General features: G+C 42.0%; 1 protein-coding gene across 1 annotated transcript in view; it reads left to right on the top strand.

Annotated features, from left to right (window-relative positions):
• Nucleotides 1-14,404, top strand: part of tbc1d19 (TBC1 domain family, member 19) — a 29,929-nt gene extending 15,525 nt beyond the window's left edge. The window contains exons 14-21 of the mRNA XM_014155511.3: nt 10,418-10,502; nt 10,621-10,665; nt 10,774-10,806; nt 11,182-11,291; nt 11,567-11,658; nt 12,789-12,904; nt 13,082-13,152; nt 14,090-14,404. Coding sequence (XP_014010986.1) covers nt 10,418-10,502; nt 10,621-10,665; nt 10,774-10,806; nt 11,182-11,291; nt 11,567-11,658; nt 12,789-12,904; nt 13,082-13,152; nt 14,090-14,164 — 627 coding nt within the window. The 3' untranslated portion in view covers nt 14,165-14,404. The remainder of the gene's footprint in view (nt 1-10,417; nt 10,503-10,620; nt 10,666-10,773; nt 10,807-11,181; nt 11,292-11,566; nt 11,659-12,788; nt 12,905-13,081; nt 13,153-14,089) is intronic.
• The last annotated feature ends 1,025 nt before the right edge of the window (nt 14,405-15,429 follow it).

Below are 15,429 nucleotides of genomic sequence, written 5' to 3'. Positions count from 1 at the left end.
TTCTCTTTCCATCTCTATCTCTCTTTCACTCTTTTTTCACTCTCTCTCTCTCTCTCTCTCTCTCTCTCAAGCACCTACTCAGCAGTATCCTTCCGTTCTATTAGCATGTCCTTTTAACACTAGACATGAATGCATACATATATACAGAAGACTGAGTGTTATCTATGTAGGTTGTGTTAGGTTAGAGCGTGTACACAGAGGGGAGATAATGGTGGTAAAAATAACACGGACATCAGACTATAGAATACCACTAGACTAAACTACTCTCACTCCTACATACACAATATTCCATTCTAACAGATATAGTTACACACACAATTATACACTCTTTAAAAAAAAAAGGGTTCCACAACGGTTATTTGCAGAGGGATAGGGTTCTACCAAGAACTGTTTTGATCAGAAGAACCCTATTTGGAAGACAAGGGTTCTTTGTAAGTCAGTGTTCTACCTATAACCTTTAACATCCTAAGAACCATTTTTGGAAGAAAGGGTTCTTTACTGATTCTTAGGGAGGCAAGAAGGATTCTTTGGAAGGCAAGAACGGTTCTACATAGAACCATACATAATATTTCTCAGCATGCTCTATTTCAGGGAGATTTTCCGAATTGTTTGTTTTACTTTAATATCTGTGTTTTTGCATGTACATTGATTGGTTGATAAATGTTATGCTACACAAAGATAAATAACATCCAGTTTTCTAAACTAACCCATTCTGTTAGTAATTGGATGTATTGCACCCGTTACTGAGATGGTTGTTCCAGTTTAGATGATTGAGGAAGTCTCAGTATTCAATCTTCCCTACCCTGGCAGTTATTCTGAATGCAGGTTATGGGTGATTAACAATTCCACTTGTTGGATATTCTAACTCTGGCTGGACTCCAATAGGAATTACATAACACTTTGCAAGCAAGCATAATGTGACTTGTAGGCCTGATATGAGATTCCTAACTCCTGTGTTAGGGTATAACTAGGCCCTCAAAGAAAGGCATAATATATGTAATGTATTGTCATAAATAATACAATTTTAAAGGCAAATAAGGCTGGTGGGTTCTACCCGTTCATAGATGGTTCTTGGAAGAACCTTTAGATGATAAAATGGTTATTGGTAGAACCCTTCATAGAGGGTTCTAGGTAGAACCATATACAGGGAGTTCTTTGAAGAACCCTACATAGAGGGTTCTACCCAGCACTCAAAAGGGTTCTCCTATGAGGACAAACTGAAGAACCCTGTATGGTTCTACTTAGCACCTTTTTTTCTAAGAGTGTATATAATATAGAGGCTCCCCTATCATGGTTTTGAATACCCCTATCAACCAAAACACTTGGAGCAAGTGCTCATTCAAAGAACCTGATTTCACCGCATTTCATATGTCCATCAATACTTGCATCAGACAACACTATAGTGACAGATGAATGTCTCCAGTCTGGCTTTGTCGGTTTATTTGTTTACTTACGTGTTTAAGTGAAAGATAGTAACTTTCGCTGAATGCTGGGAGCGGTTTAGTGAACGGCGGTGGCACGACAGGTTATCATCTCTATGGTGGCTTATCCGCTCGGCACTGATAAATCATCAATATTGACTGTTCCTGAACTCGCTATGCAGTCGTAGAATTCTCTCAATATACGGCTCAGGTTTAGGTTGAGAGTGACTAATCTAAAATCGCAAATATAAAAAAGAGACAGTGCATCAGAGACTGGGCTCAGTTCCATTGTAAAGAGATTCTCTGGTAATTCTGAATACTTTTTAGCCACTAGTTCTGAATATTGTGCTCACAAGCCAAAAGTGGTCCCCAAAAATTGCCTAGTACGTTACATATTGTATGTGCAGACACAGTTGCTAGTGAAAGTCAACACACCCCTTGCACATTCAGTCATTCTGAAAACAGTCGTTCTGAAAATACTTTTTCTCTCATGGCTAACTACCATGAAGTTTGAAAAGACAGGCTGATTGGGCGGGGAAATTATATTCATGAGCTCGCCTTGACTGACAGCTCTTTGAAACATCTATGTCAAGAAACTTGGATGCAGTGTTGCAGTAAAATCCTCTCAAGCTAATTTGGTGGTACACAAAGCAACTCAAACAACCTTGAAATTGCATGAATGATATATATATAACGTACCAGTCAAAAGTTTGGACACACCAACTCATTCAAGGGTTTTTCTTTATTTTTACATTTTTCTACATTGTAGCATAATAGTGAAGACATCAAAACTATGAAATAACACATATGGAATCATGTAGTAACCAAAAAAGTGTTAAACAAATCAAAATATATTTTAAATTTGAGATTCTTCAAAGGAGCCCCTCTTTGCCTTGATAATAGTTTTGCACACTCTTGGCATTCTCTCAACCAGCTTCACCTGGAATGCTTTTCCAACAGTCTTGAAGGAGTTCCCACATATGCTGAGCACTTGTTGGCTGCTTTTCCTTCACTCTGCGGTCCAACTCAACCCAAACCATCTCAAGTTGGTTGAGGTCAGGTGATTTGTGGAGGCCAGGTCATCTGATGCAGCACTCCATCACTCTCCTTCTTGGTCAAATAGCCCTTACACAGCCTGAAGGTGTGTTGAGTCATTGTCCTGTTGAAAAACAAATGATAGTGGGACTAAGTGCAAACCATATGGGATGACGTATCGCTGCAGAATGCTGTGGTAGCCATGCTGGTTAAGTGTGCCTTGAATTCTAAATAAATCACAGACGGTGTCACCAGCAAAGCACCATCACACTACCACATCCATGCTTCACGGTGGTAACCACACATGTGGAGATCATCCGTTCACCAACTCTGCATCTCACAAAGACACGGCAGTTGGAACCAAAATTCTCACATTTTGATTCATCAGACCAAAGGACAGATTTCCACCGGTCGTATGTCCATTGCTTGTGTTTCTTGGCCCAAGCAAGTCTCTTCTTCTCATTGGTGTCCTTTGGTAGTGGTTTCTTTGCAGCAATTCAACCATGAAGGCCTGATTCACGCAATCACATCTGAACAGTTGATGTTGAGATGTGTCTGTTACTTGAACTCTGTGAAGCATTTATTTGGGCTGCAATTTCTGAGGCTGGTAACTCTAATGAACTTATCCTCTGCAGCATAGGTAACTCTGGGTCTTCCTTTCCTGTGGCGGTCCTCATGTGAGCCAGTTTCATTATAGTGGTTGATGGTTTTTGAGACTGCACTTGAAGAAACTTTGACTGACCTTCATGTCTTAAAGTAATGATGGACTGTGATTTCTCTTTGCTTATATGAGCTGTTCTTGCCATAATATGGACTTGGTATTTTACCAAATACGGCTATCTTCTGTATACCACCCCTACCTTGTCACAACACAACTGATTGGCTCAACGCATTAAGAAGGAAAGAAATTCCACAAATGAACTTTTAACAAGGTACACCTGTTAATTGAAATGCATTCCAGGTGACACTTCCTCATGAAGCTGGTTGAGAGAATGCCAAGAGTGTGCAAAGCTGTCATCAAGGCAAAGGGTGGCTATTTGAAGAATCTGAAATATAAAATAAATGTTGATTTTTTTTTTTAAATGTTGGTTACTACATAATTCCATGTGTTATTTCATAGTTTTGATGTCTTCACTATTATTCTATGCCTGAATGAGTTGGTGTGTCTAAACTTTTGACTGGTACTGTATGTGTGTATATATATATATATATATGTATATATATATATGTATGTATATATATATATATATATATATATATATATATATATATATATATATATAAAACACACTACCGTTCAAAAGTTTGGGATCACTTACAAATGTCCTTGTTTTTAAAAGAAAATCAAATTTTTTGGTCCATTAAAATAACATCAAGTTGATCAGAAATACAGTGTAGATATTGTTAATGTTGTAAATGACTATTGTAGCTGGAAACAACTGATTTGTAATTGAATATCTACATAGGCGTACAGAGGCCCATTATCAGGAACCAGCACTCCTGTGTTCCAATGGCACGTTGTGTTAGCTAATCCAAGTTTATAATTTTAAAAGGCTAATTGATCATTAGAAAAGTGATCAATTTGCAATTTGCAATGACGTTAGCACAGCTGAAAACTGTTGTCCTGATTAAAGAAGCAATAATACTGGCCTTCTTTAGACCAGTTGAGTATCTGGAGCATCAGCATTTGTGGGTTCGATTCCAGGCTCAAAATGGCCAGAATAAAAGTACTTTCTTCTGAAACTCGTCAGTCTATTCTTGTTCTGAAAAATGAAGGCTATTCCATGCGAGAAATTGCCAAGAAACTGAAGATCTCGTACAACGCTGTGTACTACTCCCTTCACAGAACAGCGCAAACTGGCTCTAACCAGAATAGAAAGAGGAGTGGGAGGCCCCGGTGCACAACTGAGCAAGAGGACAAGTACATTAGAGTGTCTAGTGTCTAGAGTGTCTAACAGACACCTCACAAGTCCTCAATTGGCAGCTTCATTAAATAGTACCGGCAAAACCCCAGACTCATCAGTGAAGAGGCGACTCCGGGATGCTGGCCTTCTAGGGGTGATGCACTTTCAAATGAGTAATTGGGTTTGTGGTATTAAAATATTTCACTTTCTCCCCTCTTCGGGAAATAATAGCAGTACAAACTTTGCATATGGCCTTTTTGTTATTTTCCTTAGATTCAGACATTGTGGGCTAGGTTAGGAATGCTGTGTTGCACGTGTAGCGCAGTAGTTGGGTTGGATTTATTGCACCCATTACTGAGATGGTTGTTCCAGTTTAGATGGTTTGGGTAGTCTTGTCAAGTCCTTCACCATAGCAGTCATTCTGAATGTAGGTTTTGGGTGATAAAATATTAAAATTGTTGTATTTCCTCCCTCTAGCTCTGATAGGAATTACTAATCACTTCACAAACCAGCTTATTGTGATTTGCAGGTCTGATGTGGCCCATCAGACAAGATTTTCAGACCACAATGTGGAGGATAACTAAAGTCCTTATTAAATATATAATATAAGGTCATAATGGATTTACTTTTAATTCAAACATATGCACTTGGCTGTCACTTGGTGAAGGCTTCAAGACTATGAGTTATTGCATGCAACACACGTCTATCACTAACAAAAACAGTCATGGGTGGGGTATCTCTCACATTCACTTGAAAGGCATGGTGGGAAATATGCAAATAAGGCTTTACAACCTACAATGTTAAAACCCCTAAAATACTGTTACACTGCATGTGTTATTCCTAACACAAAAAGGATAACAGCATCAACTGTAATAAAGTGTTCATTTTAGTTGGAATTTGCCACACCCATGGTGTTAGGGACCAACAGTGTTGAAAAGTGTTAGTTTAATACTATTTCAGTGGGTCAGATATCATTTCCAAGAAAGTGTTACATTTAACATTGTGGGTGTTAAAATACTGATCTCAAATTTACTTAAAATTTGTGTAATTGCCCCGTGGAAAAATAACTCCGTTTTCAGAAGACTGAGGCGGGTTTTCCTTTAACTTTTTACCTGGGCTATTTCTTTTGATCCTAGCAAACTCCTGCAGTCCCTGCCGATGACAAGCATAACCATAGCATGATGCTGCCACCACAATATTTGAAAATACAAAGGGATCAACAACATTGCATTCACTCCACATTACTGGCCTGTATGACAAAGTGAAAAGAAGGATGCCTGTGTAAAAAAAAAATCTACTCCAAATCATCATTCTGATTGCAAGAAGGCAAATAATACTGCAAAAGCACAGCAAAGCTATACACTTTTTGTCCTAAATTAACCTACAGATTTGGGTCAAATCCAATATTACACAACACAGACTGAAAACCTCTGTACTTTCCAGTATTGTGGTGGCAGCATAATGTTATGTGTCTGCTTGTCATTGGCAGGGACTTGGGAGTTTGTCAGGATCAAAAGAAATATGAAAGGAGCAAAGCCCAGGTAAAAAGTTAAAGGAACCCCCCCCCCCCCCCCCCCCGTCTTCCAAAATCTAACCCTGGGATAGTGTTTTGTTTTTCAGCAAGACAATTAAAACAGTTTTTGCCAAAGACACACCAGAATTGATTTCCAATAAGTGTTTAGTGTTCCTGAGTGGTCTAGTCTCAGTCCTGACTTAAATTTGCTTGATAATCAGAGACAAGGTTTGAATATTGCTGTCGATCAATGATTCCCAACAAAATTTACTGAGCTTGAGCCATTTTGACAAAAACAATGGACATTTGTTGCCCTAAGTTTACATTTACATTTAAGTCATTTAGCAGACGCTCTTATCCAGAGCGACTTACAAAATGGTGCATTCACCTTATGATATCCAGTGGAACAACCACTTTACAATAGTGCATCTAAATATTTTAAGGGGGGGGGGGGGGGGGGGGTTAGAAGGATTACTTTATCCTATCCTAGGTATTCCTTAAAGAGGTGGGGTTTCAGGTGTCTCCGGAAGGTGGTGATTGACTCTGCTGTCCTGGCGTCGTGAGGGAGCTTGTTCCACCATTGGGGTGCCAGAGCAGCGAACAGTTTTGACTGGGCTGAGCGGGAACTGTGCTTCCTCAGAGGTAGGGGGGCCAGCAGGCCAGTGGTGGATGAACGCAGTGCCCTTGTTTGGGTGTAGGGCCTGATCAGAGCCTGAAGGTATGGAGGTGCCGTTCCCTTCACAGCTCCGTAGGCAATCACCATGGTCTTGTAGCGGATGCGAGCTTCAACTGGAAGCCAGTGGAGAGAGCGGAGGAGCGGGGTGACGTGAGAGAACTTGGGAAGGTTGAACACCAGACGGGCTGCGGCGTTCTGGATGAGTTGTAGGGGTTTAATGGCACAGGCAGGGAGCCCAGCCAACAGCGAGTTGCAGTAATCCAGACGGGAGATGACAAGTGCCTGGATTAGGACCTGCGCCGCTTCCTGTGTGAGGCAGGGTCGTACTCTGCGAATGTTGTAGAGCATGAACCTACAGGATCGGGTCACCGCCTTGATGTTAGTGGAGAACGACAGGGTGTTGTCCAGGATCACGCCAAGGTTCTTAGCACTCTGGGAGGAGGACACAAGGGAGTTGTCAACCGTGATGGCGAGATCATGGAACGGGCAGTCCTTCCCCGGGAGGAAGAGCAGCTCCGTCTTGCCGAGGTTCAGCTTGAGCTGGTGATCCGTCATCCACACTGATATGTCTGACAGACATGCAGAGATGCGATTCGCCGCCTGGTTATCAGAAGGGGGAAAGGAGAAGATTAATTGTGTGTCGTCTGCATAGCAATGATAGGAGAGACCATGTGAGGATATGACAGAGCCAAGTGACTTGGTGTATAGCGAGAATAGGAGAGGGCCTAGAACAGAGCCCTGGGGGACACCAGTGGTGAGAGCGCATGGTGCGGAGACAGATTCTCGCCACGCCACCTGGTAGGAGCGACCTGTCAGGTAGGACGCAATCCAAGCGTGGGCCGCGCCGGAGATGCCCAACTCGGAGAGGGTGGAGAGGAGGATCTGATGGTTAAGTGTTGTGCAAAGTTGGTAGAATATAATTCAAAATCATTCACAGATGTAATGGCTGCCAAAGCTGCTTCTACCAAGTATTATCTTTGGGGAAAAAATTATATTTGGAAAATGTTCTATAACTTTCTTTCACTTTGAAAATTTAGAGTAGGTTTGTGTAGATCTGTAGGAAAAAAATCTAATTGAATTCCTCTTTAGATTTAAGGCAACAAAATATGAAGACTGTGCAAGGGTGTGTAGACTTCCACTAGGCACTTTGTTCCCCACGTCATTGCTCTCTCTCTCGCTCTGCTGTGTGTGCATGTTGGTACCTGTCATTCAAGTGGCGAGGGGCTGAAGCTCATTGGCTGGAACTCGAATTGCTTGGGGGCTGGCCCATGTGGGGGGGAAATGTAGGGGAAACGGCGCAGCACAGCTTTCAGAAAAAAACTGTTGTTTTCAAACTAGGGATTTCGTGGCTAATTGAGGTAATTCTGCTTATAGATTATGCATGTAGGAACTACACATTGACACATCCAGCCCAAAGCGAGAGGTTTAAAAAATACTTAGTAGTTGCCAAAGTTCTGGAGCATATCTTTAAGTCCAATCCATTCAAGAGTTAAACTGCACTCCTATGGGGAAAATCCCATGCCCGATTCACCCCATTGGGCAAATCAGCGTTGTTTCCACGTCATTTCAACCAAACAAATCATTGTGATGACGCTGCACCAACGTGGGAAACTGATTGGATTTGCACAAAGTAATCAGCGTAAAGGCATTGTTTTTTCACCTGAGTTTTAACCTAAATCCAATCACATGTTGAGATTTTTTGTTGATTTCACCTTGAATTCACATTAGTTGAAAACTCAACCAAATGTAAATCAAAACTAGACATTGAACTGACATCTGTGCCCAGTGGGAGTAGATTGGAATTGAAATGGAATTAACCCCAGCTCTGCACTTCATACACAGTCCCCATCTGCTGTGACTCAATGACCTTAACCATGAAATCAGTTGATTAAAACATAATTCAGTTTATTGAGCGGCCATATCATTTCCTGAAGATAATACCACACAAGTGGGGCAGAGTCATTGAAATGTATTCCCAATCAGAAGAGAAGATGAGATTACCATCACATTTTTGGGGCCTTTGTCTGACACCACGTAGTATATAGGTCCTGGATGTCAGGAAGCTTGGCCCCAGTGATGTACTCTGTAGCGCCTTATGGTCAGATGTCGAGCAGTTGCCATACCAAGCGGTAATGCAACTGGTCATGATGCAACTGGTCATGCCCTCTTCATAACTGTCTTGGTGTGGTTGGACCATGATAGTTCATTGGTTACAGTGAGGGAAAAAAGTATTTGATCCCCTGCTGATTTTGTACGTTTGCCCACTGACAAATAAATGATCAGTCTATAATTTTAATGGTAGGTTTATTTGAACAGTGAGAGACAGAATAACAACAAAAAAATCCAGAAAAACACATGTCAAAGATGTTATAAAATGATTTGCATTTTAATGAGGGAAATAGGTATTTGACCCCTCTGCAAAACATGACTTAGTACTTGGTGGCAAAACCCTTGTTGGCAATCACAGAGGTCAGACGTTTCTTGTAGTTGGCCACCAGGTTTGCACACATCTCAGGAGGGATTTTGTCCCACTCCTCTTTGCAGATCTTCTCCAAGGCATTAAGGTTTCGAGGCTGACGTTTGGCAACTCGAACCTTCAGCTCCGTTCACAGATTTTCTATGGGATTAAGGTCTGGAGACTGGCTAGGCCACTCCAGGACCTTAATGTGATTCTTCTTGAGACACTCCTTTGTTGCCTTGGCCGTGTGTTTTGGGTCATTGTCATGCTGGAATATCCATCTACGACCCATTTTTAATGCCCTGGCTGAGGGAAGGAGGTTCTCACCCAAGATTTGACGGTACATGGCCCGTCCATCGTCCCTTTGATGCGGTGAAGTTGTCCTGTCCCCTTAACAGAAAAACACCCCCAAAGCATAATGTTTCCACCTCAATGTTTGACGGTGGGGATGGTTTTCTTGGGGTCACAGGCAGCATTCCTCCTCCTCCAAACACGGCGAGTTGAGTTGATGCCAAAGAGCACCATTTTGGTCTCATCTGACCGCAACACTTTCACCCAGTTGTCCTCTGAATCGTTCAGATGTTCATTGGCAAACTTCAGACGGGCATGTATATGTGCTTTCTTGAGCAGGGGGACCTTGCTGCAGGATTTCAGTCCTTCACGGCGTAGTGTGTTACCAATTGTTTTCTTGGTGACTATGGTCCCAGCTGCCTTGAGATCATTGACAAGATCCTCCCGTGTAGTTCTGGGCTGATTCCTCACCGTTCTCATGATCATTGCAATTCCACGAGGTGAGATCTTGCATGGAACCCCAGGCAGAGTGAGATTGACAGTTCTTTTGTGTTTCTTGGCCCAAGAGGTTGTTGTCCTGGCACCACACTGCCAGGTCTCTGACCTCCCTATAGGCTGTCTCATCGTTGTCGGTGATCAGGCCTACCACTGTTGTGTCGTCAGCAAACTCAATGATGGTGTTGGAGTCGTGCTTGGCCATGCAGTCGTGGGTGAACAGGGAGTACAGGAGGGGACTAAGCATGCACCCCTGAGGGGCTCCTGTGTTGAGGATCAGCGTGGCAGATATGTTGTTGCCTACCCTTACCACCTGGGGGCGGCCCACAGGAAGTCTAGGATCCAGTTGCAGAGGGAGGTGTTTAGTCCCTGGGTCCTTAGTTTAGTGATGAGCTTTGGGGGTACTATGCTGTTGAACGCTGAGCTGTAGTCAATGAACAGCATTCTCACATAGGAGTTTCTTTTGTCCAGGTGGGTAAGGGCAGTGTGGAGTGCGATTGAGCGTAATTGAAGCAACTCATGCACAGATTAATTTGCCACTGACCAAATCATATATTAGTGTGTATTAATAGATGGTCTATTGTCAGCGAAGCATAAGTAAAACTTGTGTGTGTGTTGTCCTAGGTCCTGCTATGTTTCTCTCGAGACACTGCGGTCTTGGAGCACTTCAGCTACAACAGTGCCACTCCTCCCAAATCCTACATTCAAGGTGAGCCATTCTAACCTTGAATAGGACGCATATTATCTAATCTAATTGACATTCATCACAAGTATTCTTTAAGGGAAATCTCATACAAGGTGTTGATGTCATGGTTGGTTACCTGCAGGCAAGGTGGGAGTTGAGGAGTTTGCTGTGGTGTATCCTCCAAATGGTGAGAATAGTCCTTAACCCCAAATTCACTTACTAACACACATATAAGTAGCCCTTTATGCTTGTGCTCAATTATTGATTGACTATTCTTAATTTCTCCTCCGTATAGGTGTCATCCCATTCCATGGTTTTTCAATGTATGGTAAGTACGGTTTCTACCTTCTAAATCATAGTACCAGCTAAAATTGTGATCATGAAATAGACCCTTTAAAAGAAAATCTGTACACCCATTGTATGGGCTCCCGAGTGGCGCAACGGTCTAAAGCACTGCATCTCAGTGCTAGAGGCGTCACTACAGACCCTGGTTCGATTCCAGGCTGTATCTCGGCCGTAATTGGGAGTCCCGTAATTGGGAGTCCCATTGGGCGTTACACAATTGGCCTAGTGTCTTCCGGGTTAGGGTTTGTCTAGGGTAGGCCATCATTGTATGTAAGAATTTGTTCTTAACTGACTTGCCTAGTTAAATAAAAAAAGTAAAATCAAATATCTAATTCTGAGGTGTTACTGTGTCCTCCAGTGGCCCCTCTGTGCTTCCTGTACAACGAGCCCTCCAAGCTGTACAGTGTGTTTAGGGAGATGTACGTACGTTACTTCTTCAGGCTGCACTCCGTCTCTTCCTCCACCTCTGTAAGTTTAACACAGAATACGTAGAGGGGAGAGTGTTTTCTGTCTGTTCTCTGCTCATATTTGTGTTTCTATGTATAGCTATGTATTTTCATGTGTGTTTGTGTTCATAAAAGTATGTTGTATTGATATGTGTGTGTGTGTGTGTGTGTGTGTGTGTGTGTGTGGTGTGTGTGTGTGTGTGTGTGTGTGTGTGTGTGTGTGTGTGTGTGTGTGTGTACAATGTGTATGTGTGTACTGTATGTGTGTGTATTCACATTACGTATGTTATTCCATAGGGTATAGTGTCTCTGTGCCTACAGTTTGAGAGGCTGCTACAGACCCATCTCCCCCAGCTATTCTACCATCTACGGGAGATAGGCGCTCAGCCGTGAGTATACACACACACACACACACACACACACACACACACACACACACACAGTCTTGTACAGCTAACCTTGTGGGGACACACAATTGAGTCCCATCAAAGTCCTATTTTCCCTTAACCCCTAAGCCTAAACCTAACCCTAACCCATGCTCTTACCCTTACCCAAAAACCTAACCTTAACCTAACCCTACCTCCTAACCCTAGCTACTAACACTAACCCTTAATGTAATTCTAACACTAATTCTAACCTTAACCCTAAACCCCCTAGAAATAGACTTTTGGTCCCCACAAGAATAGTTAAACACGTCCACACACACACCATATGTTTTCCTATCGTTGTAGGGACATGAAATTGATTTCCATTCAAAATCCTATTTTCCCTAACTCCTAATTCTAACCATAACCCTAATTCTAACCATAACCTTAAACCTAACCACTAAGCTTCAAATATTCTTTATCCTCCTGGGTATGTGGGAAATGTCCCCACAAGGGAGAATTTTCCTTGTTTTATCCTTGAGGGGACTTTTGGGAATTTACAATACCCAAAAGGATAGTAATACAAGCACACACACACACACACATTTGTTTTACTATCCTTGTGGGGACCAAACAATTGATTCCCATTCAAAATCCTGTTTTCCTTAAGCCCTAATTATAACCCCTACGCCTAAAATAGCCTTTTTCCTTGTGGAGATTGTCAAAATGTCCCCATTTGTCCAAATTGTCCTTGTTTTACTATCCTTGTGAGGACTTCTGGTCACCTAAAATCACACACACACACACACACACACACACACACACACACACCACAACACACAACACACAACACACAACACACAACACACAACACACACACACACACACCACACACACACCAACCTATCCTTCATACAACTATTAGTTTGTGTGGCATTAGTTCAAGCATATACCTCCATCTAGTGGAAAAATATTGCAAATACATTACTTTGTGGCTTTGGAAATGGATGTGGCGTTGAATATGTATGAATAGAATATGTATGATTATCTTTCATGCAGGTATAAAAAGGGAAATTTATGTTCTACATTTGGGCTCCAATGATGATACATGAAAGAATGATGTGACACTATTCAACTGTTGAACATACCCTCAGCTTGCGTATTGCCTTTAAGTGGATGGTGAGAGCGTTTTCTGGGTACCTTTCTACTGACCAGCTCCTTCTTCTCTGGGACCGAATCCTGGGTTATGACTCACTGGAGATTGTAGCAGGTATAGCAGCACTCACGTGAAACTACTCCTCAATGTAAAAAAATATCGTTAATAATACAATCAACTTTGTGACCGTGCATTCTAGTATTAACTAGTTCACTAGTATTTAGAGGTGTGTTATGGTGTTAAGGCTGCATTGATGCTAAACTGTATAGTGGGTATTCTCTCTCCCACTAGTCCTGGCAGCAGCTGTCTTTGCCTTCCGGGCTGAGAACCTGATGGAAGTGACATCACTGACCTCAGCTGAGGTGAGTGCGGCTTTCACTGAGGCCACAGGCAGGCGTCTTTCTCCCACACACTCACACACTGGCTTCCACTCTGGCCCGTGGTTACTGAAATAGCCCCTTACTCTCATTTCAAGCCCTCTGCCCCCCAACACCCTGCTGCCCCTCCTACCCCCCACTAACCCCCACTTCCCCCGAAACGCTCACACCGGAATGTGCAAGGGTCATTATTGTGGTGTACACAGTGTGTCTGTCTGTCTGTGTGTGTTGTTAAATGTCAAGCAATCTGGAAAAGTACAGATTACACGAAAACATACAAAGGACACATAGGTTGAGCATTGCACCATGAACTTCACATTGCATGCCATACATTTTCTCTCTTAATGCAATTATTCCAAATGCCTTTGACATGAGTCTCAGCCTCATGTCCATGTACCCACTTAAGAAAGCTTTTATACTGTCTCCCCAGAGCATTTGACTGACAGCCATAGTAAACCTCCCCTAGCCATCTCTTGCCTCCCCCCTCCTAGGGAGTTAATCCAGAGTGTGACGCACGGGCGTCAGGTTGACCAGATGCTAAGATGCTGGGCCACAGTATTTGCTTGCTTATTTACCACCTGGTCCACTGGAGAAGGTATCATAACATGGCTCCTTATTTTTAGAGCCTGTGCCGAGGGCCTGAAATATTAGACCCTTTCTGTAAACATGATAGGGCCCTAAATGTAATCCCAAAAGGCCAGGCTGGGGGAATGGCATATACCCTATATGAAGCCTACAAGGTGAATCTGCAGCTCAATAGTGTTTAAAAAAAGAGTCACTAAAAAGAGTTTCTGGAAAAACGTCATTATGTGGAACTTTATTACATCCACTGGTTGGTTGGTGTGAGTCTGCTGTTGGTCAGGGAGTGTGTCTGCTGTTGGTAATGAATGTGTGTTCTCTTTGACGACCTCCCTTACCGCAGGCCGTCCTCGCCGACCTTTCAACTCTGAAGGTCATGCCCCTCATTCAGATCTTCCTATTCGCCACTGTCATCTGAGGACCTGCGTGTGTGTGTGTGAGAGGTGTGCGCACACCGGAGGAGACGTGAACAATTGCCTGTGCTGTCAAGCTGTTCCCATGCCAACGCCAGTGATCGTCTGTCAGAGTCAGAGATGCCAACCACACCGTATATGGAATATGAAAAGGCAAAAAAATGACCCCTGAAACCTTGTATATCCATATTCCTTTCACTGTGTCAAAGCTGCATGTCCCTCTGCATGCACGCTACAGAAATAGTTATCACCATGTATCATATTATTAGATATATTATACAGTATGTAAGTATAGCCCTCAGATAAGCTAAGCAAATCTTACTTCCTTAAGCTATGCCCTCTAAGTAAGATGATATGTATATGCCAATGCTTGGGACCAGCTTGATGAGTCTATTGGAAGCTGAATTGCATGGAACAGTATTGCATTGGGTTGTAATTGGCAGTGTGAGAGAGGGAACCCACTGGGCAAAAACTGGTTGAATCAATATTGTTTCCACGTCATTTTAACAAAACAATTCATTGTGATGACATTGAATCAAAGTGGTAAACAGATTGAATTAGCAAAAAGTCATCAACCTAAGGGAATCTTGTATTTTTTTCACCCATCTTTTAACCTAAATCCAATGACATTTTTGTTGATTTCATGTTAGTTGACAACTCAACCAAATGTAAATCAAAACTAGGCATTGAAATTACGTCTGTGCCCAGTGGGAAGTAGTTGTAGCTATCTACAGTGTGACCATTGATGTATTAAGGAAACGCTGATAAGTGTTTATTGGGGTCTTAACATTTTATATTTTCATGAAGCGCTCCTTGCAATAATAATCCTGTAGAAGCTGATCAGAAGCTGCTCTGTGTCGGGTTCCTCAAGAAAATGATCTCAGTTAATTCATTATCCAAGTCATAATTAATAAGGCTTAAACTAATATTCTAATGTTAATTTTTAATATGCAAGATATTATCATAAGATATGACTTGTGTATAAGATATGCCATTACAACACTGTATTCAGAATTGTTTTTATTGTTGTTTTTAATTGTGAAAATGATCATTGAAGAACCTTTGTTTGAATTGTTCTTTTATGTAATTATTGTAAAGAACATTTATGGATTTCATTAATTATTGGATTCACATGCTATATTTGTATTTGTCTCGCCCTATTATTCGATCCCTGACCCAATTCTGTTCCATTTTGTGCCCATTGTCAAATGTATGTGCCCAGATTACATATTTTTTATTTACAGTTTAATTTCAGGATTTTCTTACATTT

Source organism: Salmo salar, chromosome 18 (genome assembly GCF_965601325.2).
Source record: "Salmo salar chromosome 18, fSalSal1, whole genome shotgun sequence".
NCBI classification, from domain to species: domain Eukaryota; kingdom Metazoa; phylum Chordata; class Actinopteri; order Salmoniformes; family Salmonidae; genus Salmo; species Salmo salar.
The sequence above is the reverse complement of the archived record's forward strand: the minus strand, read 5'-3'. Positions and strand labels throughout refer to the sequence as shown.